Source organism: Penicillium solitum (genome assembly GCF_028829755.1).
Source record: "Penicillium solitum strain IBT 25940 chromosome Unknown utg000003l_segment0_segment0, whole genome shotgun sequence".
NCBI classification, from domain to species: Eukaryota; Fungi; Ascomycota; class Eurotiomycetes; order Eurotiales; family Aspergillaceae; genus Penicillium; species Penicillium solitum.
In genome coordinates this window covers 5,317,497-5,343,011 of record NW_027072123.1, presented here as the reverse complement: position 1 = coordinate 5,343,011, position 25,515 = coordinate 5,317,497, and the positions used below count along the sequence as shown (strand labels likewise).

At 50.6% G+C, this 25,515-nt stretch overlaps 13 protein-coding genes across 13 annotated transcripts; 7 read left to right on the top strand and 6 right to left on the bottom strand.

Moving 5' to 3' along the window:
• Positions 1-113: 113 nt before the first annotated feature.
• N7455_005986 (stearoyl-CoA 9-desaturase sdeA) lies at positions 114-1,952 on the top strand. The gene is made up of 2 exons (XM_040956677.2): positions 114-611; positions 671-1,952. The coding sequence occupies exons 1-2, from the start codon at positions 374-376 to the stop codon at positions 1,798-1,800; spliced, it is 1,368 nt and encodes a 455-aa protein (XP_040812949.2). The 5' UTR covers positions 114-373; the 3' UTR covers positions 1,801-1,952.
• Positions 1,953-2,242: 290 nt separating this feature from the next.
• N7455_005985 (M3 family metallopeptidase) lies at positions 2,243-5,026 on the top strand (the record flags this gene model as incomplete). Its single annotated transcript, XM_065605165.1, has 3 exons — positions 2,243-2,251; positions 2,452-4,652; positions 4,729-5,026. The coding sequence occupies 3 exons, from the start codon at positions 2,243-2,245 to the stop codon at positions 4,919-4,921; spliced, it is 2,403 nt and encodes an 800-aa protein (XP_065462065.1). The 3' UTR covers positions 4,922-5,026.
• A 423-nt stretch (positions 5,027-5,449) lies between these two features.
• Positions 5,450-5,983, top strand: N7455_005984 (uncharacterized protein; the record flags this gene model as incomplete). The annotated part of the gene is made up of 1 exon (XM_040956693.2): positions 5,450-5,983. One exon carries the CDS (start codon positions 5,450-5,452, stop codon positions 5,981-5,983), a length of 534 nt encoding a protein of 177 aa, XP_040812903.2.
• A 189-nt stretch (positions 5,984-6,172) lies between these two features.
• N7455_005983 (uncharacterized protein) lies at positions 6,173-6,998 on the bottom strand (the record flags this gene model as incomplete). The annotated part of the gene is made up of 5 exons (XM_040956562.2): positions 6,173-6,201; positions 6,263-6,355; positions 6,418-6,558; positions 6,668-6,821; positions 6,996-6,998. The coding sequence occupies 5 exons, from the start codon at positions 6,996-6,998 to the stop codon at positions 6,173-6,175; spliced, it is 420 nt and encodes a 139-aa protein (XP_040812913.2).
• A 241-nt stretch (positions 6,999-7,239) lies between these two features.
• On the bottom strand, positions 7,240-9,567 carry N7455_005982 (putative C2H2 finger domain protein; the record flags this gene model as incomplete). The annotated part of the gene is made up of 1 exon (XM_040956641.2): positions 7,240-9,567. One exon carries the CDS (start codon positions 9,565-9,567, stop codon positions 7,240-7,242), a length of 2,328 nt encoding a protein of 775 aa, XP_040812977.1.
• A 374-nt stretch (positions 9,568-9,941) lies between these two features.
• Positions 9,942-13,499, bottom strand: N7455_005981 (mRNA transport regulator MTR10). The gene is made up of 6 exons (XM_040956649.2): positions 13,292-13,499; positions 13,141-13,233; positions 12,821-13,093; positions 12,678-12,768; positions 10,372-12,612; positions 9,942-10,284 (listed from the first exon to the last, which is right to left on the bottom strand). Exons 1-6 carry the CDS (start codon positions 13,415-13,417, stop codon positions 10,196-10,198), a joined length of 2,913 nt encoding a protein of 970 aa, XP_040812916.1. The 5' UTR covers positions 13,418-13,499; the 3' UTR covers positions 9,942-10,195.
• A 149-nt stretch (positions 13,500-13,648) lies between these two features.
• N7455_005980 (small nuclear ribonucleoprotein E) lies at positions 13,649-14,033 on the top strand (the record flags this gene model as incomplete). Its single annotated transcript, XM_040956588.1, has 3 exons — positions 13,649-13,771; positions 13,830-13,920; positions 13,984-14,033. 3 exons carry the CDS (start codon positions 13,649-13,651, stop codon positions 14,031-14,033), a joined length of 264 nt encoding a protein of 87 aa, XP_040812895.1.
• A 33-nt stretch (positions 14,034-14,066) lies between these two features.
• N7455_005979 (5-formyltetrahydrofolate cyclo-ligase) lies at positions 14,067-14,797 on the bottom strand (the record flags this gene model as incomplete). The annotated part of the gene is made up of 3 exons (XM_040956549.2): positions 14,067-14,182; positions 14,234-14,659; positions 14,710-14,797. 3 exons carry the CDS (start codon positions 14,795-14,797, stop codon positions 14,067-14,069), a joined length of 630 nt encoding a protein of 209 aa, XP_040812915.2.
• A 481-nt stretch (positions 14,798-15,278) lies between these two features.
• On the top strand, positions 15,279-16,193 carry N7455_005978 (uncharacterized protein; the record flags this gene model as incomplete). The annotated part of the gene is made up of 4 exons (XM_040956665.2): positions 15,279-15,461; positions 15,514-15,628; positions 15,679-15,857; positions 15,909-16,193. The coding sequence occupies 4 exons, from the start codon at positions 15,279-15,281 to the stop codon at positions 16,191-16,193; spliced, it is 762 nt and encodes a 253-aa protein (XP_040813013.2).
• Positions 16,194-16,315: 122 nt separating this feature from the next.
• Positions 16,316-16,906, bottom strand: N7455_005977 (uncharacterized protein; the record flags this gene model as incomplete). Its single annotated transcript, XM_040956602.2, has 2 exons — positions 16,316-16,715; positions 16,767-16,906. The coding sequence occupies 2 exons, from the start codon at positions 16,904-16,906 to the stop codon at positions 16,316-16,318; spliced, it is 540 nt and encodes a 179-aa protein (XP_040812908.1).
• Positions 16,907-17,202: 296 nt separating this feature from the next.
• Positions 17,203-21,512, top strand: N7455_005976 (putative non-repetitive nucleoporin; the record flags this gene model as incomplete). Its single annotated transcript, XM_065605164.1, has 5 exons — positions 17,203-17,479; positions 17,532-19,991; positions 20,060-20,148; positions 20,209-20,838; positions 20,901-21,512. The coding sequence occupies 5 exons, from the start codon at positions 17,203-17,205 to the stop codon at positions 21,510-21,512; spliced, it is 4,068 nt and encodes a 1,355-aa protein (XP_065462064.1).
• A 370-nt stretch (positions 21,513-21,882) lies between these two features.
• Positions 21,883-23,097, bottom strand: N7455_005975 (TauD/TfdA dioxygenase family protein; the record flags this gene model as incomplete). The annotated part of the gene is made up of 2 exons (XM_040956575.2): positions 21,883-22,019; positions 22,101-23,097. The coding sequence occupies 2 exons, from the start codon at positions 23,095-23,097 to the stop codon at positions 21,883-21,885; spliced, it is 1,134 nt and encodes a 377-aa protein (XP_040813032.1).
• A 1,297-nt stretch (positions 23,098-24,394) lies between these two features.
• Positions 24,395-25,356, top strand: N7455_005974 (EXPERA domain-containing protein; the record flags this gene model as incomplete). Its single annotated transcript, XM_040956639.2, has 4 exons — positions 24,395-24,467; positions 24,547-24,738; positions 25,073-25,225; positions 25,286-25,356. 4 exons carry the CDS (start codon positions 24,395-24,397, stop codon positions 25,354-25,356), a joined length of 489 nt encoding a protein of 162 aa, XP_040812957.1.
• Between the last annotated feature and the right edge of the window lie 159 nt (positions 25,357-25,515).

The following is a 25,515-nucleotide window of genomic DNA, read 5'->3' as shown; positions in this document are numbered from 1 at the left end:
GCCATCGAGCGTTGATTGGGTGCTTGGCCACTGACTGCCTGAGGCACCAAAGCGTTGGGGCTGGCTGGACCCAACATTCGCCGGAAAGCGATGAGGCACGCCACTCCCGATCAAAGGGAAGCGCAAAAGTCTACCAGCGCAAGCTTATAAGGCGATTATTTTCTTCTTCTGTCTCTTTTTTCGCCTCGGGATCTTGTGACACTCAATCTTTGCTTTCATTTGATTCGTCTTTTAGCCTATCTTCCCCATATACGTTGGCGATCAGTGCCCCCGGCAGTGCCCCGGCTCCCCAACGTTGGTCCCAAGTGGGCCCAAGTATAAAAAAACCCTTTGGTCCTCCTCGATTGAACTTCCAACCTTCAACACACCCATCATGTCGTCCAAGCCGGATGCTTCACGCCCTCGGGCAGCTGACACCAAGAAGGTGCACATTGCCGATACTCAGATGACTCGCCAGAACTGGTACAAGCACGTCAACTGGCTCAACGTCACTTTCATCATCGGCATTCCCATTGCGGGCTGTATCCAGGCTTTCTGGGTACCTCTGCAGCTGAAGACCGCCATCTGGGCAGTCATCTACTACTTCTTCACTGGACTGGGAATCACAGCTGGTAAGTAATTCAGAATTGAGAACTAAACGCCCAAGAACACGAGCTGACTCCATTTTCAGGATACCATCGCCTCTGGGCCCACTGTTCTTATTCCGCCACTTTGCCTCTGCGTATCTGGCTCGCTCTGGTCGGCGGCGGTGCCGTCGAGGGCTCCATCCGCTGGTGGGCTCGTGACCACCGTGCTCACCACCGTTACACCGACACCGACAAGGACCCTTACTCCGTTCGTAAGGGTTTGCTGTACTCACACCTGGGATGGATGGTCATGAAGCAGAACCCCAAGCGAATTGGCCGCACTGACATCACCGATCTGAACGAAGACCCCGTTGTTGTCTGGCAGCACCGCAACTACATCAAGGTCGTGCTCACCATGGGCCTCATCGTCCCCATGCTGGTCTCTGGTCTCGGCTGGGGTGACTGGTACGGCGGATTTGTGTACGCCGGTATTCTGCGTATCTTCTTCGTGCAACAGGCTACCTTCTGCGTCAACTCGCTGGCCCACTGGCTCGGCGACCAGCCCTTCGACGACCGCAACTCTCCCCGTGATCACATCATCACCGCCCTGGTCACTCTCGGTGAGGGATACCACAACTTCCACCACGAGTTCCCCTCCGACTACCGTAACGCCATTGAGTGGCACCAGTACGACCCCACCAAGTGGACCATCTGGACCTGCAAGCAGCTCGGCCTCGCCTACGACTTGAAGCAGTTCCGCTCCAACGAGATTGAGAAGGGCCGCGTCCAGCAGCTGCAGAAGAAGATCGACCAGAAGCGCGCCAAGCTCGACTGGGGTACTCCCCTCGACCAGCTTCCCGTTATGGAGTGGGATGACTATGTCGAGCAGACCAAGAACGGCCGTGGCCTGATCTCCATTGCCGGTGTTGTTCACGACGTTACCGACTTCATCAAGGACCACCCCGGTGGCAAGGCGATGATCAAGTCTGGCCTTGGCAAGGATGCGACGGCCATGTTCAACGGTGGTGTTTACTACCACTCCAACGGTGCTCACAACTTGCTTTCCACCATGCGTGTCGGAGTCATCCGCGGCGGTGGTGAGGTTGAGATCTGGAAGCGTGCTCAGAAGGAGAACTCCGAGTATGTGCGTGATGAGACAGGCCAGCGGATTATCCGGGCCGGTCAGCAGGTCACCAAGATGCCTGAGCCGATCCCCACTGCAGATGCAGCTTAAACTGAACTTGATGACATGTTTTTTTGCATTTGTGGGTTGCTCGGAGTTGGCGTTTTTTTCCCATCTGTTTCCTGTTTGATCAAAAGCGACCTGTGACGCACTTCATAGATAATCATGAATTAGAAACGAATTTTCATCCTTGAATGAATATATGTATTTGGACTTGGAATCTTCCTAGATTGTTAGATGTTGTAGACTTGAGGTTGGGAACTCTGAGTTCGAGAGCTGAAAAAGAATGCACCTGAGCCAAAGTGCGGGGCGCTTAGTCCCTCTTCACATGTCAATTCTTCGTACGAAGTACACGGAGTACGGAGTCCTCCGGACACCTATCAACATGTCTATTGTTAGATGCCTGATATACTAGTCTACTACTATCTAGTTAGTCTGCATTGTCTTGAAACTTGGCACAATTACCAAGCAATCCTTTGCTCCGGGGCTCTAGATGTACTTTGTAGGTAAAGCATATAGCAAGATGTGGTTTCTATCAACTTTTTACTTATTATGGCCAGCTGTTAGAAAGCACCTATAGGTCAGTAATTTATGACAGACCACCTAGCCCTACAAGTAACTGTTTTCACCATCTATAGAGTCCCATAGAAGTACTCCAGATATATAAAGACGTTGCAGAAAACAAACGCCAAGAAAGTGTAGATATCGGTCCCCGCAATCATCAGCTCATCAGCTTCAGATCACCTGACAAGTTCCATATCTCCAAGTGTCCCCTCCCACTTTACACCGCATTCAATCCCGCCCATCATTGCTTTCACCGCTCGTTTTCATCTCCTTATCCTCCTCTTAGCCATCATCGTGGCGCCCTTCCTCCGTCTCCCCGCCCGCCTCTCATCTGTGCTGGGCCACATACGTACCAACGTACCAACACGACTATTGACGACCTCCAGCATGGCCCCCGCTCACCTCCGGACGCCACCCCAGGCCCCGCCTATCTTTACCGCAACCCCGCAGTCACTGGTCGCTGATGCCGAACGCTTGATCAAAAGCTCTCGTGCCATCCAGGACAAGGTGGTGGCGGAGATCAAACCCGAAGCCGCAACCTTTGCCAACATCATTCGTCCCCTTGCCCAAGATGACAACCAGATGGGACTAGAGTCACACATCCTGGGCTTCTATCAAGCTGTGTCAACCGACTCGAAGCTGCGAGATGCCTCTTCCAAGGCTGAAGAGCTGATGGATGAGTTCTTTATCGAGGCGGTCATGCGTGAGGATGTCTTCGGTCTGGTCGACGCCGTACTGCGCCGCAACGAGTCTCTCGATCCGGAGTCACGCCGTCTGTTGGAGAAGGAACACAAGGACTTCGTCCGCAATGGACTTGGCTTGCCCGCTGGCCCTCAGCGACTCCGCTTCAAGGAGATCAAGAAGCGACTGAGTCAGCTAAGCATTGAATTCCAGAAGAACTTGAACGAGGAGAACGGTGGCATTTGGTTTAACCCCGAGCAGCTGGCTGGTGTGCCTAAGGACGTTCTAGACGGCCTCAAGAAGGGCGAGGGCGAGAACGCCGGCAAGCTCTGGCTGTCGTTCAAATACCCCGACCTCTTCCCCACCATGAAATATGCCAGCGACCCCGAGACCCGCCGACAAGTCATGATTGCCAACGAGAACAAGTGCAACCAGAACGTGCCACTTTTCCGGGAATCCATTGTGCTCCGTGATGAGGCGGCCCGTCTGATCGGCTACCCCAACCACGCTGCCTTCCGTATCGAGGATAAGATGGCCAAGACCCCAGAGACCGTTAACAAGTTCTTGGGTGATCTTCGGGACAGACTGACCGCTGGCGGTAAGAAGGAGACACAGAAGTTGCTGGATCTGAAGAACGCCACGGACCCCAAGGCCGATGGCCGCTACTACCTGTGGGACCACCGGTTCTATGACCGTCTCATGCTCGAAAAGAACTACTCGCTGGATCAACAGCTTATTGCTGAGTGGTTCCCCTTGCAGACAACCATTGATGGTATGCTGAAGATTTTCGAGGAGCTGTTCGGTCTGGAGTTTGTTGAGATCATTGGCGAGGATCGGGCAGCCATTGCCCCGACTGGCCAAGGCAATGACATCGTCTGGCACGAGGATGTCCAAGTGTTCAGTGTGTGGAACGATGAGGGCGAGGGTAGTGGGTTCGTTGGATACCTGTACTTGGACCTGTTCCCTCGCGAGGGCAAGTATGGCCATGCAGCCAACTTCAACCTGCAGCCAGGCTTCGTTGATAAGGATGGTAACCGCCGATTCCCTGCCACCGCGTTGGTGTGCAACTTCACCAAGCCTCAACCTAAGAAGCCCAGTCTGCTGAAGCACGACGAGGTCGTGACCCTCTTCCACGAACTAGGCCATGGTATCCACGACCTGGTGTCTCGAACCATCTATTCCCGCTTCCACGGTACCAGTACAGTGCGGGACTTTGTCGAGGCACCCAGCCAGATGTTGGAGAACTGGTGCTGGGAACCCTCGCAACTGCGTTCTCTCAGCCGACACTACTCAACCCTCTCCCCAGAGTACCTTGCTAGCTGGCAGGAGGCCCAGCAGAGCAAGACCGCCAGCCAGCCGTCAGAGCGCATCCCCGACGATGTGATTGAGAACCTGATCCGCACCAAGCACGTCAACGACTCTCTGTTCAACCTGCGCCAACTGCACTTCGGCATCTTCGACATGACTGTGCACGAACCCAAGACCCACGCCGACATTGAGGCTCTTCCTCTGTCTGCGACATACAACCGTCTCCGCCAGGAGATTACCCAGATGGACGGACCGGAAGTTCAGGGCGCTGGCAGCGAGTGGGGCCACGGCGAGGCAACCTTCGGACATTTGATTGGAGGTTACGATGCTGGATACTACGGATACCTGAGGTAAGTTTATAAGTTGATTCTATCTGAATCTGATTGTTCTCAATGTTGTTCAAATACTAATGATTTTGTTCTACAGCTCCCAAGTCTACTCCACCGACATGTTCTACACCGTCTTCAAGAGCGATCCCATGAACAAGGCCGCTGGCCGTCGCTACCGCTACCAGGTTCTGGAGAAGGGTGGTAGCCAAGATGAGATGAAGACTCTGACCGAATTCTTGGGTCGTGAGCCTCAAACCGATGCATTCTATAAGGACCTGGGCCTGGCATAAAGTGGTGCGCAGCATTTAGAGCTATCGGAGCCTATGAACGGCTCTATACTATATCTTTATTAAATTATATTAGAGTTATACGAATGCATATTTTGTTCTCATGAATGCTAATCAGCATGCTAATAATTCTAGCTTGAACTAGCTATGTATATTGTAGCAACAAGCTTAAACCTGTGGATGTCTGATAGACTGATAAGCACACCGCCTTGCCATTCTGCAATTATTCGCAACTCAACAGCTCTCTTTTTCCGCATTTTAGAACTTTGGCATACAAGACAGTACAGAGTCTCGGATTAAATACCTCCATCCAATCACCGGTAAGTGCCTACTGAGTAACCTCCCAGCGGAAAGATAATCCCGACCTAAACCCGCGCAAGAAACTGACCAAGACCCCCAGCTTTCAACTCGGATCACCGACATAATAATCGATATCTGGCTGTGCGCACCAGCTCTAGCCTCTCCATTCCTATCAGCTCAAAAGTGCGAAATCAAAAATTAACCACGGCACCACGGCACCAACCTCCCAAAATGACAGACCAACGCCTCCCAATCCAAACCCAACACTGCCGCTTCTGCAACCACCTCCTGCTAGCAACAACACGCAACATAAGCACACTTCCCCGACGCAGCGGCGAAGGCAAAGACAAAGCGCTGATCTTACCACTCGAACGCAAGAACTCAACAGACGGGGAAGTGGAAGCCGATCTCGAAGAAGAAGCCAAGGCAACAGAAACGCCATCGCGCGAAGCTAGACATGCCTCTAACCACACGACGCTCCTCCTGGCCACTACGATCCCGGACCGACGGGCGACGGTGATCCGACGCGAAGACGGGATTGAGAAGAGGATTCTTTTGAGGTGTGGGCGGTGCAAGGTTGTGGTGGGGTATTATTTGGATCGGGTGCATTGGGCGTCTACTGGCGATCGCGGAGCGGGGGCACGAGATGGAGAAGAGGAGGAGCGGCCACCGGCTGTTTATCTTCTTCCTGGGGCTGTTGTGGAGACGGAGAAGTTGGGGGGTGAGGGGGTTGGAGAGAGGGAGTGGAGGGAGTGGGCTATTTAAATGTACAATCTACGTACAGATGTAGATCTATATGATCTATATCTACATTCTACGAAAGGCGATACCCCGAAGCAGAATAATACAGTGTATTTGATAATAAAAACATACAAGACGAAGGTTCCAACGCGCCGGATTTCAATCCCTCAAGACAAAGCCATTTCCATATCGAACGTTAATCATATCGGGGTATCAGTTGGCGAGGATAGTACGGACAAGATCTGGGAAGAGAGTTAGCAGATGCGATCTCACATATATAACCCACTCTAGGCTCAGGCATACCCGTGTAGTTAATCTCTCCGGAGCTAGTGTCAACAGCCTTGAGCAGCTCATCGACTTCATCGTCAGACATCTTCTCACCCAGATTCGTGAGAACTGTGCCGAATGTTAGCAACCTCCGTTCCGAGCGCATCCAAATTGTCCGGGGCAAAACATACTGTAGCGCAGCTGTCCGACACCAATAAATCCAGTCATATCCTTATCAAAGACCTGGAATCCACGACAGTACTCCTCCGGCTCACCAGGCTCACGGAAACCACCGGGGCGGTTGAGGACTTTCAGGAAGGAGTCGAAGTCAACTAGAGGGAGAGAGAGAGAGGGAGGGTTAGCCAGGGATTCCCCTGTCATGGATGGTGAGACACGATCGCATCCACCAACCAATAACTGAGTCGCGGAATCAAAACATACAGTCACCACCGACAGACTTCTCCAAGTCACCAATCTCAGCCAGCGTAGGGTTCTGACCGCAAGCGCGGAGCAAGTCACCGAGGAGGTCACCAGCGACACGGCCGGTACCACGGCGATCGAAGAGCGAGAACGCTTCCTTGTAGTTTGTAGAGGCCTGATCGTGTTTATTAGCCATGATGAAGATGTAGAGACAATGCTATTGATGACACGGTTGTAGATGAGGGGGGAGATCCGAGGGGGGGTGATTCCATGGTTACATAGGCGGAAACCTTGGAAGGGGCGGACCGCTTGAATAGGAAGTCCATCAACAGGAATTTGAGAAACTCACCATTTTGGTTGGATATTTAGAAATTGGGGTATTGGAGATTGGAAACAAAAATGCGGATTAGGAGGTGAAGGTCGGGGGGGAACTTGGGTGTGGGATCGACAGTGGTTGTTAGGGCAACGCTACATGGCGCTATTTAACTACAGGGGTTGTATACTAATAATGCATACTGCATACTTTAAGAGTGCCCAAATCAGAAAATATAATAGAAACATAATCATTTGGTATATAAACAACATCATACATGCTACGACTGCAGCTTTGCGATACAACTGTCCAGCAGCCGCGCCGCCTCTCCTAACAACTCCCACCGCGGTTTGGCAAAGGAGTCTCGGAGAATCATTAACAGACCGAGACACCCATTGCGCCCGCTCATGGCCTCCAATTCGTTGGGTTCCTGGATTTCGCCCATGCGATGCAAAAAAGCCTGCATGTCGCGCTCCCGGTCGGCCACCGTCATGAGAATAGGGAGAGGACGCAAGGGTCCATCCAGGGCAAACCCGTAGGTCCATACCACCAGCGCTGCGAAGTACATAACCCACGGTCGGTTTAAGAGATAGTCATCGCGTGCAGCATATTCCCCTGGGGGTGTAGCCGGATCTAAGAAACAGGCAGCTAGGAACTTGAGAGCGTAGAATGTGGCATCCCGCGCCGAAGCTTTTGTTGCCCATTTCTCGGTCTTTTCTCGTGCGGCGCCGTAGTCACGCGCTGTGATAGACCGGCCCATTAACCGGCCAGCACCTGCAAAGATCTGTAGATCGGCTATATCGACATGGGAGCCCATATGGGCCAGCCCATGCAGCACGTTGCGCGACTCGGATGTGGTCGACGGACCCAGAGCTTCGTCGAAGTCGCGGCGCCAGTTATCGAATGCTCGAAGAAGTGCCGTCCGCCACTTATCTCGCCCGCCGAGGGTCTGCCCCACACCTAGCGAGCTAATCTGCAAGTCTCGCTGGTTTAGATGCCAGCAGACGCTCAGCAAACCCGACATGATAACAATGCGCCCAAACGCGTTGGTCCGGACGGGCTGGCCATTTAGTGTGCGCTTGAGGCCGTCGAGGAACATAACTGGCCGCACACCGTGCGACTGCAGACTAGCTTGAACGCGAGCGACCTCGGCAGCGCTTGTTGCACCCCACAGCGCCTCATCACAGGGCAATGGCAGCCGCAATTCATGGGCCACCATTTTGGCCGAGTGGCCGAACATAGTGGCATGCGTTGAGTCCAACACAAAGGCGGCGAATGCCACGCGCCGAGTCGCTTCAGCCTTGATCCAGGTTGCCCATGACTCGTCTTCTTCTTTGGCTTCCGGGGTAGCAAATGAGAAGTTACCGATGAGCGAACTACCTCGACGCATGAGCGTGAGTGTTGTGTCGTGGTGGATATGTGCGCGTTCATGTAATGCACGTGTAGAAAAGAGCTTCTCGTATACTTCAAGTAATAGCAGAGATTGGAACACCCAAAGCTTAGCTGGCGGACGAAAGTCCGCATCCATGAAGATTTCCCAACGTAAATGCCAGGCAATGAAGCTAGCCAATTCACCCGCTGCTTCAGTAGCAGCCTGGCCATGAATTTTACCCAATGTTGCCGCGCCAATCGCTATAATCGCTAGTAGTAATAAATTCGGGGTACGATCAGCGCTAAATGTCGGCTGATGCAACATTGGAAGTTGTGCATGGAAGTGGTACCAATAGGATCCAATGTACGTCTGCATCATGCGCAAGCTCAAAGCATGTCGGTCATTGTTTAAATCCCCGTCCATCAGCGCATCTTTGCGTTTAGCTCCCGCCGCATACGCCGCTTCGTTGAATCTCGTCGACATCAAGTGCAGCAGCTCCTGACGCTTGGCTTCTGAGATGACAGCCGGAGGTGCCCCCGAGTCCAGAATACTCGTCACGCTCATCGGATGCTGTGGAATCACCGAGCAGAAATTATCGTCGCTATATGCAGGCTCATTCATATAGAACTGATTCTGAACAAGCGGTACCATTCCATAGCCCAGCGGCGCGAGTGGCTCGCTGAATAGCCACGCTGCAAAATCATCTGCCATGGCGAATGGTGATCGGTTATATGTTTCCCCGCCAAAGATCGGGTAGGACATGGAGTCGAGGTCGATGAGATTATCAGGCTGGTCCAGCGCCGCTGGAAAATCCGAGTATTGGCCCACTGGTATCTCATTGCTATCCACTCCGGTGGTGAGGGGATATGTTGTCACCGAAGGTTTGCGCTCCTCCGAGCCAACAAAGTATTCGGACGCGGTAATAGCAGGCGAGGAAGGCGGGGAAAATTTCGTGTCATTCTCGGTGAAATGATCTCGTTTCTGGAGCTGGGAACCGCTGGTGGTGTGACGTTCACGATGGCGCGTGCAGAGGTCCTGTCGCACGAAGGACCGGTAACAGTTGGGGAAGTCGCAGCGATAAATTTGTTTCGGGGTATGATTGAGTGCATGTCGGCTCAGGTGTTCGGCGCGAGAATAGCTCTTCCCACAGCCTTCAAAGGTGCATTCAAACTTGCGATCGGAGAGAACTTTGCGACTGCGTCGCCGTCTCTTGGAGGGTTGACCGTCGATCTCCATTTTTCATGCCATGGCACGATGATCACCTAGAGAGTGGGTCGGGGGAGAATGTCTGAGCACGAAATTAGGGTCCAATAGAGAGCAGAAATAAGTCAAAGAATGAAGCTCATAGGGGACTTGGAGAGGGTTGTCCGGGGGAAGTGCGGAGATCTCGGTGGGGTTGTGGCGGAGATGACTTTATTGGTCTGTCCGCGTAGTATATCCCAAAGTAGTATATGCATAGTAGAGTACGGAGTAGAGTATTGTAAGAATATAAGTGTAGCTCTAGTTATTCTACTATATCCCACTAGAATGCTGATGCTCAATAGATTCATTACTCGTAATCAAATGACCACACACAGAAAGTGCGCTGCATCTCAATGCAGAAATGAGTCGCGACTATTGAATACCTAGATACAGGTTGACCTCGTATAACACCTGAATGGTAGCAATATCAAAGCCAGAGGTTCTGGTCAGGCCGGCGTACCAGCAGGTCATTAATCATCACACCGAGTTCATGCCATCCCATCATGTATCGTACCACATGGCACGTCAATAGCAAGGAACTGACGCCAGATTTTGTGTAAATGTTTCCGGGGGGTTCTTCTTTTTAGTGCTGATCAGCACCGAAAAATCTACAGTGACATTCTCATCCGCTGAATCGGAACCGAGCGGCCTCCAGACGGCCAAGGCCATCACGTGGGGCTACATTGCGGCGGCGATACGAGTTGGTAAAGTCTGGGCGAGGTTAGATGAGACAACAAAAAAAAACCAAAAAAAAAAAAAAACAAGGGGACGGGGACGGGGACGGGGACGGGGACTAACCTTGGAGGAGAACACGGATTTTGCGGGTCTCTCCTGACTGGACTTTGTCAGAGACATTCTTCAGCAATCGCTCGGCTTCGCCGTGCTTCATTGTGCCACTAGGCAACATCTGAAGTGTGGTTTGCAGCCATGCCCCAGTTTCCTGGGGGAGCAGTTCGAACATCGTCATCAGTACTCCGGACGCATCAGCGAAGCAGTCACCTGGGAAAGTGAACATCATGCCCGTCAACACACGCTGGGCCAAAGGCTGGCCTTGCGAGATAATCAACGCCTTAACGGCCTCGCGAACCTCAGGCGGGGTAACGTAAGGCTGGCCTTCCGGACTGGTGAACTGGGAGACCATAGGCTTGTCAAATGCAAATCCGAACAAATCCCGGTAATAATGCAGCGTAGCGATGAGAGGGTCGAGTTGTTGAAGAGTGAGAGCACTGAGTGCGGCGGAGAAGATGGGAACGGCAAGGGAAGAAGTGATATACTTCTTGGGGTAGTATCGAACGGCGTTAGAGGAGAGACGGAAGAAATCTTCAATCACATCTGGCAGATTTTGTGGGGGGAGGTCGTTCAAGATCCGCAGGAAAGCAAGGGCTTGCTGCTCGTAGAACTGGAAAACGGCATCACTAGTGGCCTGGTCAACGTACTCAGCACCATCAGAGAACTCGCGCACCACCGCATCCGTAGCCCAAAGGAAGCAACCCTCGCGTGAGGCCTGGAATCCGTTCGCGATACTCTGAGCCAGAGTCGGCAAAAGAGGGATCATGCTAGTGCGGTAAGAGATGATCATGTATCGCCAGCATCGGCACACTCGCTCGAGAATAGGCGTAGAAGACGTGAAGTTCATGACAATCGTGGTCATAATGGGTAGAACCTCGCCGCAGTATTTAACGGCAGGGTTTTCTTCTCCCGGTGCAAGGATCGGAGTCACCACCTGCACAAAGATAGTAATCAGCTGTAGATGATCGGCCACGGCTCGCTGGCCTTCTTCAGTCTGCGCATTATTGGCAAGGTTCATAATCCGGGCCATGATCGGGTCGCAGAACATCTTGTATGAATCGTAGATCTTCTCATGGGGTTGCACTGAAACCACTGCGGCAACACCTTCAGTGACTTCCTCTTGGCTGGTGGGCTTCAGCTTGTCAAGGACCGACTCGAAGAAGGTATGGAGCTGGGCGATATGACCACCAAGCAACTTCTGGCAGTCTGTTCCCAAAAACTTGAAGGCAAGAGCAGAGGCCTGCACAACTTCTTGGGAGGAATGGTGGAAACCAGAAATCACATAGTTGAGCTGGGCTTCCAAAGTTTCGGGATGGAGAGCTGTCCATTCAGTGTAGCGTGCCAAGGCCATGATCGCCTGGAACCGGACTTTCTCCTGATCAGGAATCTGAACGATCAGAGGAATCAATTGTCCAAGAATAGTGCTTTCTTCGGGGTCGACCATGCGGCCCATCGCGCGGAGACCGAACAGAGGGGCCTCCAGTTCCTGCCAATGAGGAACATGCTCGTTGCTTGACTGCGATGCATACTTGGCAACCCATTGCTGGATCAGTTGGTAGATCTTAGCAAGGCAATCATTCACGCCCACAACGGCACAGCAGTCCTTAAGAACATCGCCCATTGCATGGCGGAATTGACGGAATTTTTCCTCTTGCTCGCGGTCTCCAGAAAACAGATCCTCGGCCTCGCCGTCTTCCGGACTGGGGAACTCGAGGTGTTTTACCATGATGTCCACCAACTGGGCAAAGACAGGTTGGAAGGCGACTCGAGCATCGGTGTACCGGTCGAGAGTAATATATTGCTTCAGTTCGTACCAGAAAATGAAAGTCAGAGACACTGCGTCGCGCTCCCAGTCCCGTGCGCAACATTCGAGAAGCGCCTCAACGAGTCCCTGGAACTCACCCGGGAGACGTGCAACAAGGACAACCCATGCTTCACCTGCCTCCGCAAACATTCTTGTGATACCCTTGAAAGCCTCCAAATCCTCGGCTTCGGCAGTTTCGGCAATTTTTGGGCGAAGTGCCATCAATCGTGGATAAAGGGCTTGAATGACGGGCAACGATTCGTCCACGTCCTTTGTATCGCGGTAAAGCGTGCAAACGCAGTCGACACCGGCGTCAAAAGATGCGTCGTTGTCCAATGCTTTGAAAATGATGTCCATGAGGGGCGACTCAACGACCTTGCCGGCGGGGATTTCACGTAACCACGAAGTAACGCAGTCGAGGAGACGGGGGTTGGTTGCGGCGGCAGCTGTTGACAGTCAATTTTGAATCCCAATTTGTTAAGAGAATGGGACATAGTCATTAGATACGTACGCGACGACTGAGCGTATTGGATCATCAACTGCATGACCTGCTCCGCGTTGTCTTCTAGCAGCTCCTTGGTTCTCATGAACAATTCGTCTTCCTTTTGTAGATGTCAGCTTGAACCTTTTGTAGACGCCAATACAGAAACATACACTGAGATTGATTTTGCGACCCTCGGTGACTTCCTCGGGCAAGATCTTCAAGAACTCCAGCACACAATCCCCCGCGCTGCTTCCTAGGGCTGCCCCGACAGTCGCCAGAACGTCCTTCCATGTGACCATCTGAATCGCCAAACTGGCCAAGCACACACATAGCTGGGTCTGAATGGGGCGCGGGCCCGGCGCAAATGCAACCAATAGGTTTAGGACCGAGTCTCGTAGGGCCAATACTGAGTCGGGAGGGAGTTGATCAAGATCGAATATAATCTGCGCAATTAGAAACAGGGAAAATCATCGGGGAAGAATACCCTTACTTTTCCTTTCAGTGTAGTTGCGGCGAATAGTTTGGCTTCGACTGGCACATCGGGGGACTGCAATAAAGCATGGGTTGTTGTCCACGCCTCAATCTGTTGCATTGAAGATTAGCGAAACAATACCAGTCAATTCTAAGCGAAAGAATCGTACCGATTTCTGGAACTTCTCAAGGAATTCATGGGCCTGAGTCTTCTCAGTCCTAGACGCATTTCCTTGCATTGTCGCGACGGCCGCCAGGACCGGGGCGAATGCCTGCCCGGCTTCCTTGCTGGCCATGTTGAACTAAGTAGATTAATCAAGGCTCAGCAATGTATCAAAAATGTATCAGCATCTGACTGCGGAAACGGGTTCGAAGAGGGGGAATGCAAGTTGAAGGTGGGATGGGGTGTCCGTGACGAGATAACCGTATTACGGTAATCAAATCACGGGACGACTGCCAGGCCCGCCAGAGCTTTCTTCGTCTCGTCTCCCGTGTGACAGCTATCACTTTCAACATAACCGCACATCATGGCTGGCCGCAAGACATTGTTGGCTCCGATTCACTTCATTTTCAGTCTCCTGCAGAAGCGCAGCACTGTTTCAGTCTGGCTCTATGAGCAGCTCGCTTTCCGGATAGAGGGGAAGATCCGTGTATGTATTTCTTTACGGCGATTCCGTTTTGGTTGTCATCTGAGCTAACCTGTGCTAGGGCTTTGATGAATTCATGAACCTAGTCATTGATGATGCTGTCGAAGTACGTCTGGCAACTAAGACAGAGGAAGAGAAGCGCCGGCCGCTCGGTACGATGAAATTGAAATGGAAAGACAGACACATGAGCAACACCGCTAACTAATGCGCAACAGGCCAGATCCTCCTCAAGGGAGACAATGTCTCTCTGATCCAGGCTGTTTGAATTTTCGCTATTCCTTTTCTGTTTCGATTTGCGCTACACCCTGCGATCCAAGAATTGACCATCACCAACCACGATCGCGTCTACCAACCAGTCGTGCTCCACCACGGGAATATCCTCGGCGAGCAACTGTTCTTGGAGAGAAAGGGCAACTACGATGGAGTTCAGTCGGGGATAAACGGATTGTTTCTGGGACTACTTACCGAGGAATGGCATTTTGCGGGTCGATGTTGAGTATCGCGTTAAAAAATGATCATAATACCCTTTGCCATGACCAAGTCGTCGGAACCAACGGTCAAAGGCCATGCCCGGCATGACAATAAGATCCAACCCCTGTGTCAATCCATTCGATCGACCTTGGATTTGCGTAGATAGGAGTGATGGGATTCCCCATTTGTCCAGCTGTAATGACTCGAATTCGGACATGGATCCGAGCACGTACATGTCCATGATGGATGTTTTGTCCTGGGTGTGAATATACGGGATGTAGACATTCTTCCCACGCTGTAGAGCATCCTTTACGATTCCAGTTGTTGAGAGTTCCCCACTTGGCATAGACAGGTATACGGCGATACTTTTGGCGTTTTGGTACTCGGGCAGTGACAAGAAATTGGTTGTTGCCGCGCTGGCTGGGATAGGTTAGTTATGGACAACCCAGAGACCATCATTCAATTCTGACATTGTTGACTTATGGAGGTTGCAGAGAGACTCAGCAGAGTTGAGCGCATCCTCTTGCGAAGGTCACGCTTTGCGGCCTGAAACGCCATTCTGCTATGATAGTTGTAAATGTAAATAATACAAGTTTAGGGTCATCCGCGGGGAAGTAGGTTAAGTTACTGTTCCAAAATAGAAACCGAAAAAAGGGCGGCAAAAAGAAAATTAAAAAAGAATAAAAGGTCCTGCCCGGGTTCGAACCGGGGTCACTGGTAATTTTCAAACAATTTTTCAAATCAAATCATTTCAAAAACCAGTGTGCTTACCACTACACTACAAGACCTGAGTTTTCATTGTAATTTTTGAAACCTGTTAACAACTCGATCGTGTAATTTAAATATTCCATTGGGGAACCTTGAATAGAATCACCGGTGGTTTGCTGTAGTGAGATCCCGTATAAAAAATAAAATAAGAACTGTAGATAACTTAGAGCTTATGAAAGATTGAGATATTAAAATGTACAATTGAACTTCTTATTAGTTGGTTGCTCCTAATATCCCCATCAACCCTTCCATTCCAGGGCCTTGCTGAACTATGTTGTTGATCCCCACCCCCCTAATAAAGGGCGTCCTTCAAATACTCCCTTTCTGTCGATTTTCCCTTTTGTCAACCAAGATGTTTTTGATTTGGAGTCTGTTAATCACAGCCGCTTTGGCGAATGCGAATGATTTGGTTGGAACATGGACCACCAAATCTCGTGATGTTCTTACTGGTCCAGTATGTGGAACTACTGTATGTAGTATATAAATGACGAAACTAACGCGCATAGGGATTCTACGATCCGCTCCACGACAAGCTACTCGAGCCGAATCTAACGGGCATTTCATACTCATTTAATGATGATGGGAATTATGAGTCGGCATACTATCGCGCTATCTCAAATCGTCAGTACTCATGGATATATACATCCTGACATTATATTAATATTGAACAGCGGCCGACCCATCATGCCCGGGAGGGATCTTGCAATGGCAACATGGGGAATATACTGTGTTCGGCAACGGAACACTGATTTTGACGCCAATTGCCGTCGATGGTCGTCAGCTACTGTCCGACCCCTGCCGGGAGGAGGCAGGCCAATACACACGATTCAATACCACCGAGGAGTTCAAGGTACGTCTCTCTGTCGTGTTCTCTCACCCGGCCCATTCTGACAGCACACAGGAATTCTCCGTAGATATCGACAAGTTCAATCGCATTAAACGCCTCGATTTGACTAGGGTTGATGGCTCACTTCTCCATCCCATGTTCCTCGCCTACCAGCCACCAAAGATGCTCCCTACCACGACATTGAACCCCATGCCAACAGGGCACAATCAAAAGCGAGAACTATCGTCAAAGTCAGGATTGCAGCCTATCGCCAGAGAACAGCTGATCAACCCAGACCGATGGTGGTGGTTGGGTGTTCTGATGACATCTCTTGGAGGAGTGGCTTTCTTCTGTTCATGAACCTTTCGGGCTGGCGTTGAATAGGAGTTGGCAATTCGTTCTTTCTGTGAATTATAAATGAGATTTGAATGCCCTTGACTGAGGCTATTGTGACACTAATATACAATCTGGAAAATGTAAGCTCAAGAGAGCGCGTTCTTCACCTCAGTAGCAACTTCTTTCCGGTCCACTGGCTTGCCGTCCAGAGGGCCTCCCGCAGCAAAGAGAGCTTTGAGGACGGTTCCTTGGTTGGGCTTCGTATTGTCATTGATCATGGCAGCGATCTGATTGACGACAACTTCCTTGATCTCGGCGATGGGGAGGGTCTTGACATGACTGGCATATTCCTCCAATACCACAACCTGTGCATCCTCTTTCTCCTTCAGATCTGGACGTTCAGCGACATCGAACTCCTTTGCCGCATCTTTAGAGGCATTCAGGCGTTTGCGGATAAGCGACAAGAGCTGAATGTCTGTCTGAATCGGCGAGGCGGTTTTGGCAGCGTTGTTGGTCTCGGAGATCAAAGCACGAAGTACATTCAGTCTGATAATAAGCTTTCTAAACCCCCAAAACATAGGTGGAAAGGATCTCTACCTTGTGGTGTCTTTGGCTCTCATGGCAGTTTTCAGATCAGTCCGCAAAGTAGCCATCAAGGGTGGCAGGACCGGACCGGTGGAATTCCACCGTACCAGACGAGCTGGTAGGCGTGAAGAAAAACGGAGGGATTGAAACATTTTGATTGACAGTTTAGACAATAAGCAATAAGCTCAATTGAGGGATCAATGGGAATGGGGAACAATCAACAATCAATACCGTGAAGGCGGAAGATCCCAATTGGTCTGTGCGCTCCCAGGTGTTGACTCTCTCTTTTCGCAAAGACCTTGAATAATCCAATCTCCTCCCAAGACCTTCTCTCATCGTCATTCCCCCTCATATTTTTTACTTTCTTTTTCTCGTCCGACCTACACTGCAGCTTCTTTGTGATTTCTAGCGGGGGATCGTCCCTTTCTCCCTCCTTAAAACCGCCGCCATGTCGTATCCGACTCTTCCAACAAATCTCCCTCCGGCGACGCCGCAGAAACCCCTTCCTGGAGCTTACTTTCAGACCCCGGCGCCAGCTACAGCACGGCCTCTCGCCAGCAAGTCGCCATTGCAGACGGAACCCCAGACGCCCATGCCAAAGCTCCCTCCAGCGGCCTCGAAGACCAAAAATCAAACAGTGAGCACCGAGGAACGCGGGGCGCGAACGATCAATAGCAGCTTGCAAAGCGAATCGCGTTATCCAGACCTTGACAGCTATTTATCTCGTAAGGGTTCCCCAGCTGAGTCTGTCCGAAGCAACACTGACCAAAAAACAAGAGGGCTCCTCGTCTGAGTACAACATCCCCGTATCTCAATCATGGGCACCATTTCAAAAAGTGAAAATGTACGATATCCCCGACCAGATTTTCGATCAATACAACCGCGCACAAGTATCGACCAGCATGGGTCTGTTTGCCGAGTTAAACCACGCGTGGGTCGCAATTGACAATGCATTGTACATTTGGGATTTCACACACCCCAACCCGCAATTGGTGGGATTCGAGGAACAGCCTAACAGCATCAATGCTGTCAAGCTGACCAAACCGCGCCCGGGAGTTTTCTTGCCTGCGATCACCCATTTGCTGGTCATTGCGACGACCGCGGACATCATTCTGCTAGGAATGGGCTACGAGAACACGCCCAGCGGAGGTCGACAGGTTTCTTTGTATCATACGGGGATGTCGGTAGCAGTCCGTGGCTTGGATATAAATGTTTTCGCAGCATCGGCATCCTCTGGGCGCATTTTCTTTGGAGGATCGTCTGACACCGATGTGCACGAGGTCACTTACCAACAGGAGGAAAGGTGGTTCCAGGGCCGCTGTGGCAGAGTCAACCATACCAGCTCGCGTCTATCGGCTTTCAGGCCCTCGATGAGCTTGACCAACCTTGCACAGAGTGCTGCCGAGCATGTAGTGCAGATGGCACTTGATGACAGCCGGAACTTGCTCTACACACTCTCCTCCGCGTCTACAATCCGCGTATTCCACATGGGACCTGAGGGCACTTTGACACTTGCAATCACCAAACGCGCTCTGGACATCTACTCTAACATTGGGCACATCATCACCTCAAACGAAACCCTCAACCCCAGAGTCAAGATTGTGTCGATCAGTCCAGTGCCAGCGACAGAAGCGTCGCGGTATCATTTAGTTGCAACGACGGCGACAGGCTATCGGATCTATCTTAGCGCTACTGGTTCAAACAGTTGGGCGCCTGCGTCGACCTACACCAGCCCTCCCACGAGCATGCAGGCACTGCATGTCAAGACACCGCCCGTCGATATCTCCCCCGGCGTGAGCGGGGTGGCATCTTCCATCTCACTTGTTTCACCTCTTGGTGCAGTTTCCCCTTCTGCTGGTCAGATTAACACACTTTCACCCACTCGTCTTGCCGAGCGATATTCCCCAGGCTATTTCTTCTGTTTTACTACCAAGGATGCACAGCAAAAGATTGATACCCTTTTCATCTCAACCCCCGACTCTGGTCGGGTCGCTCAGTACCAGGAAAGCTCGGTCAGTGGCAAAGCCGCTGAGTCGGCGATCATCCTGGACCTGGGAGGCAAGGCTGAAGATATTGGTCTGGTTTCGGCACCTTCACCGGTGACCAATGAGCTGGCCGTTCAATTCGACCACCCGGCTGCTGAGATCGCGATCTTGACTAATGGTGGAGTTCATATCATTCGTCGGCGTCGTCTCGTGGATATCTTCGCGGCTTTGCTCCGCAGCAGCGGCAATCCTCATGAGGGATTGAGCGGCGAGATCCAAAATTTCCTTAGAACATATGGACGGAGCGAGATGCTGGCGACTGCTCTGGCGGTTGCTTGTGGCCAGGGTATGGAGATTTCCCCTGATCAAAGACTGACCCGAATTACCGACCCGGACATCCTGGCAGCAGCACGCCAGGCCTTCATCACTCAAGGTGGTCGGGCCCATCTGAATGAAAATGCTATTGCAGATGGCTCAACATCTGCTCTTGACGCAGTGCAGCCCTCTCCTCGACACACGGGTATTGCACTATACATCGCCCGTCTGTTGCGATCTATCTGGAAAGAAAGGATCGCCAAGGTGGGCAATGGACCTAATGGCGCACAGTCCGTTTCCGCGTCCGTGAGTTCCAGTAAACTGCAGACTGTCCAGCATGATCTCTCCTCACTGGCAGAGTTCTTCAAGGTGAACAAGACCTTTATCGATGGCCTCAACGGTCCCGACGCTCTTGCCCGGGTAAACAGCAAGCAAGAAGAAGTGGCGCTGCAAGCCGAGCACCGCGCATTACACTCACTCGTTCAGTTGGTGTCACACACGATCGAGGGTATCTCATTTATCCTCGTTCTATTTGATGAGCGGGTTGATGAGATTGTGGCGACTTTGCCGGCTGAATCGAAGGCAAAGTTCCTCAGCCTCACCTTTGAGGAGCTCTTTAGCTCCAGCAAGGGACATGACATTGCCAAGGAGCTTGTGAAGGGCATTGTTAACCGCAACATCGCCAAGGGCTCCAACGTCGAGACCGTGGCGGATGCACTTCGACGCCGATGTGGCAGTTTCTGCAGTACAGAGGATGTGGTGATTTTCAAGGCACAAGAGATGCTGAAGCGTGCGACTGAGGCCGGTGCCAATACGGAACTGGGCCGCAACTTGCTGAACGAGAGTTTGCATCTCTTCCAGCAGGTGGCCGAATACCTACCCATGGATTATCTGGTTTCGGCTGTGGACAATTTCATTGTCAACCAGTTCTTTGCAGGTATGCTGTGTGATCCTGGTGTTTGTTATCTCATACTAATCGGGTTTTTTCTTTCTTTTTCCTTCCAGGTGCCATTCAGCTTGCCCTCAACGTTGCTGCTCGGTCCGACAAATCAAACCTTGCCTATTCCTGGATCATGGATCAGCGTCCCGAACAGGTGCTTATCCCCCTTATTCCCTTTGGATCCCAGCGCCAGCTCACGCTCACAACTACCCAGGACCCCCGCAAGGAATACTTCTATTTCCGCAAGCAGTGCTACGATCTCATCTTCAAAGTCGTGCTTGCGGTTGACAGATTGGCTGCATCTGATCCCGGTCTGATTGATGGCCAGCTGACCACTATTGCCAAACGCCAGAACGAGGCCTATGGCGTGATCTCCGATTCTACCGATGAGGTGTTCCTGACGAGTTTGTACGACTGGTACCTTGAGCAGGGCTGGAACGATCGGTTGCTGCAGACTCAGTCGCCATTTGTGGTCACCTACCTTCAGCGCAAGTCGAACGATGATCTAGGCCATGCTGATCTACTCTGGCGTTTCTATGCCCAGTCTCAACGATTCTTCGAGACTGCCCAGGTTCAATTCCATCTGGCCAATAGTGCTTTCGTGTTGCCCCTGAGCCGTCGAATTGAGTACCTTGGTCAAGCCCGCGCCAATGCTTCTATTTTCACGCCGGACGTCGGGCGTCAGTCAAGGCAGCGACTGCTGCAAGAGATTTCGAACCTTATCGACGTGGCCAATATTCAGGATGACCTACTTCAAAGACTCAAGGATGACGAGCGGATTCTCCCCGAGCGGAAACCCGAGATCCTGCGTGAGGTCGATGGACCCGTGATGGATATTAGCACCGTAAGTGCTAAGTTTCCCCCCGCGAATCAGATTAAAAATCATGATACTAACATTATTCTCAGCTATTCAATAAATACGCCGACTCCGCCAGTTACCATGACATCTGTCTCCAAATCTTCTACCAAGCCGACCATCGCAATGCGGCCGACGTCAAGTCAACTTGGCAACACCTGATCCAGGGGGTCCATGACGCCACCGTTCAACGGGGCTCACCGCAACCTTACGAAGCTGTGATCGACAAGGTCCGCAGTCTCGGCAGTCGCCTGCGGATGTCCGAGACCATTTTCCCCATCCGCGAGCTTGTCCCCATGCTGGAGCGGTATGCATTGGAGTTCCAACGCAACGTTGGCCCGGCGACCTGGGTGGTGGATCTGTTTATCGATCTTGGTGTGGCGCACGAATCCCTGTACGCCGTGCTGGAGACGATGTACTACACCGATGAGGCGCCCTTCCACGGGTCAAACCGGCGGTTTATCGCACACGACCTGCTGTACCTGCTGAATGGATGGTTCCATGAGACCGTGCGCCTGGGCGGCATGGTTTTCGGCTCGGATATCGTTGCCGAGCGTGTTTCTGAGATGCTGCTGATCCTGCAGCAGAGCGGTGTCATTAGTGGGGAGCAGTTGGAGATTGCTCATGACTTGCGGTCACGGATCGATGACATTCTTAGGTAATGTGGCGTTTCCTCGAGGAGGCGATGTGGAGGAACTGGCCATGTAGCGTTGCAGATCGTGGCGGTGACTCCTGGGATTTACTTGACATATGGTCTTCTTTTTTTTAAAGGGATCGGGTGCTTTTTTTCTGGGATTCTTTTGTAACTCTAGGCGTGGGTGGTGGTAATGAAAACGAATTCACAGTCAAATGGGGTTTGGATCTAAGATACAGGGAGTATAACCCTGATTTTCACATTGCAAATGAACTATTTCAATCTTTCAGTCTTTCAGTCTTTCAAAAATCAAATTAAATTAAACAAAAATTAATAAAAGAAAATCTATAATCAAAACCGAAAACACCGACATGATCCCATCTATCACATTATGCAATCTATTCGAATTCCTCATCTTCATCCTCATCCTCGTCCTCATACACTGGAATAGGCTTCTCACCCAGGGCAATCAAGCGGAAGATATGACGCGCCTTAGCACCGTAATCATCATCCAAGTAATCCACAATGGCAGAGTCTAAGAATTCGTTAGCAAAAAAGGATCTTCCATTTCCAAATCCCGAAAGGTTAAAAAAAAAAAAAAAAAAGAGACACTCACGAATAGTCGAGCGATTATCAAACATCACAATGGTCCTCGGTTGCCAGCGCACACGGACCTGGAAATCATGACCGGTAACGAGATGATTCATGAGGAAATCCAACACCCACTTGGTCTCAGAATCCTTGAGACCATCAATCCTGGTAATAAACTCCCCATTCAAAAACATACACTTCTCTCCGGTAACGGGGTGCACACGGATAAGCGGGTGAACCGTATCAACGGGATCCTTCCTAACCAAGCCACCCGTCATGCGAGCATGGCCAATCATTTTCGCGGAAGAATGCGTCACCTTCAACCCATCGAGGAAAGCCGTAACAGCAGGCGAGAGCCGCTTGTAGGCTAAATCCGTGGCAGCGAAGACCGTATCACCGCCGACTTCGGGGCCCTGCAGGAGACCGAGCATGACATATCCGGGAGGCTGGATTTCATAGCTGACATCCTGATGCCAGAGGGTGGTTGTGGTGCGCTGCTGCAAGAAACGGGTGATTTCATCTCTATTTCCATCACGATGAATGATATGGAACGCGGGGTGATCGGTCATTGAACCGGAGACGGGCTGGTAATTCGGTTTACCGAAATGGCGCATGAAGGATTCCTGGGCATCTGGGCCTGCATCGATGAGATCCTGGTCTGGGAAAGCGACGACCTTGCGCTCTGCGATGAGGAGCGCGAGTTCATCCCTTCCAGCGGCGGATAGATCTGTGAGCTGGACGTTCTCGACGATTGTTCCTAGGCTTGGCTGGATGTGGGAGACTTTGGCGGATGGGGGCAGGAGGTTTGGTTTTGATTTATTGCGGACGCGCGAGGCTGGGTCTTCATATTCGAAGGGTTGAAGGGGATCGAACCAGATTGGATCCCAGGAGGGGAGGTATTGGGGGTATTTTGTGGAGATTTTGGATTGCTTGTCTACATCGACATAGGGAATGTTGATGTCGTAACTGATGGGTTCTTGCTTTTTGGGCTGTTTGGGCCGACGGGGGGCGGAGGAAGGCATTGTATAGATATAGATATAGATATAGATTATATCTATAAGGTGGAGTAAAGTATAGATGGATAAGATGGATAAGGGGGAAAAAGAGAAGTGGGATTGAGGCTGTTTATATATAAGTTTTTGTATACTCCTGTTATATGTCAAACTAAAACACTAGTTCTTCCCTTCATCTCCGAGTGGAAAGATGCGAACAGCGGTCAGAGAGATAATGGAAAAAATAGAGGTAAATAAAATCAAATATCTTGAAAAAAAATAACTAAAAACAATCCAACCCATGTCAAATCCACTATCCAATGTCAATCCACTGCAAATCCCCGTTCCACTACCGTTCGCCCACTTCCCCCCCTCCCCCTTTCTAAAGCTTCCATAATGGTCTTACACCGCTACGGTATAATTGTGTGAATACCTCGAAGATAAGGCATAATGCAGGCTGGATCGTAATTGCATTATCTGCCGTGATCTATGCATGCAGAGATTATGATTCGGCCATTCCACATGTTCCTCGGCATAAGTAGAACTAAGTAGAACTATTTAGGAAGCCCCATGGAGAAACGGGATATAAAAGCGGAAACTAATTCAAAAAAGGAAGAAAAAGAAGAGAAGGAAGAGAAGAAGGCAAGGAAGAACACCCTGTCCTGAGCTAATTAGGGCATCCCGATCTTGCGGTCTACCGGTAGATGCCCCTGCTAGTTCCTTGACCTATCAAAGACTATCTAGGAAGTTCCCTGTACCTAGGTATGGTCCATGCATGACTACCTTATCCCGGGTGATGTACTCCGTACTCCGTATTGATGTAATTTTCAGGCTTCACGTCCAAGGTCCTTTGTTGACTTGACTACAATGTCCGTGATGGTGTATGTGGATATGATTTCATCTCTCGGAGTCATCTTCTCCCCGAGGTAGGCCAGTCAGGCCACCTTAAAATTGCGAAGCGGTGAGATGGGAGATCAAGGAGACGAGGTTGTTGGACGTGTATATTTTAATATTATATATTATAGATTAAATAATATTTTATAACTATTTAGTTTACCTCGGTAATGTACCCTAAAGTACCCTAAATATTAAGATGACACTAATATCCCAAGAAAAAGCAATTATCCAAACTATGAAGAGTTTACTTTGTCCTTCGTTCTTCTTACTCTGATCTATTCCAGATTGTTCCTTAGGTCACCTGATATTCCCTTCCCCTTAAACATCATCTACACAAACACACATCAACACCCTCATACACCACACACCTACACTAACACCCCCCCTTATCCCTTGACTTCGCATTGCATATGACCCAGCACATCGCAACATGTCCATCTGCACCCGTAAACGGGACTTGGCCTATCTCCTATTTTTCGTCACCCATGTCCCGATCATTCTCCGTATGCTTCTCTATCTATCTTCCATACCTTGATAATAGCCTCACATATGCATGCACACACACACTAACACCCAAAATAGTAATCGACACAGTCCCCCTCCTACCAACCTTCCTCCAAACAAACCTCTCCCACAACCTGCGCGAGTTCTACATAACAACCTATCGCGACAAATTCTTCGAAGACCCCCCAACATGGTTCACCGTCTTCATCTGGATGGAGCTGCTGTACCACCTCCCACTCTCCATATGGGCTGCTCGGGGTTTGCTTAAAGGTATTTATTTTTTTATCAACTCCCTTTTCCCAAGCTCGTGCTCCGTACATACATCGTACATGTTACTATGTATATCCTTGTATCCTGGTCTATCCGGTCCAGTCCATCTCTCTACATCACATCTTATCCATTACATATCTATATCAAATGCAATATCCGGAAATTTGACTACATACCTACATACCCTCTTCACACCGAACAGGGAATCACATCACCAAAAAAAAGAGCAAAAAAAAAAAAAAAAAAAAAAAAAAAAAAAAAAAAAAAAAAAACAAAAAAACAAAGAACAAAAGCGCAATAAACACCCAACTAACACCATTTCCAATCCATCTAGACCACCCCCTCGTCCCTGTACACCTCCTCGTCTTCGGTATCCAGGCCTTTATCACCACTCTGACATCGCTGGTGGTTGTGTGGAGTTGGAATGACCGCTCGGTCGCCGAGAAGCAGCAGCTTACCACGCTGTATGCTCCCTATATGGCGTTAGGTATGTACAGCCCAAAGACAGCCTGATAGAATGTTGCAATTGGTTACTAACACCTTCCAGGCGGATTCATGGCTCTAGACATGGTATTCCGTCTACGCGACAAACTAATGCCGAAAAGCAAGCGGGAATAAACAACGCGCCCACCTAGACACTTACAAAACATGTAGAAAATAAACAAAACAATCTATTATAATGCAGCCAGCGTTATAATCGTACACATCATTACGTGCTTTGATCAAATGTCGCTAATACAAGTCCCCATCCCGACCAAAAACGCCCTTGAATGTAAA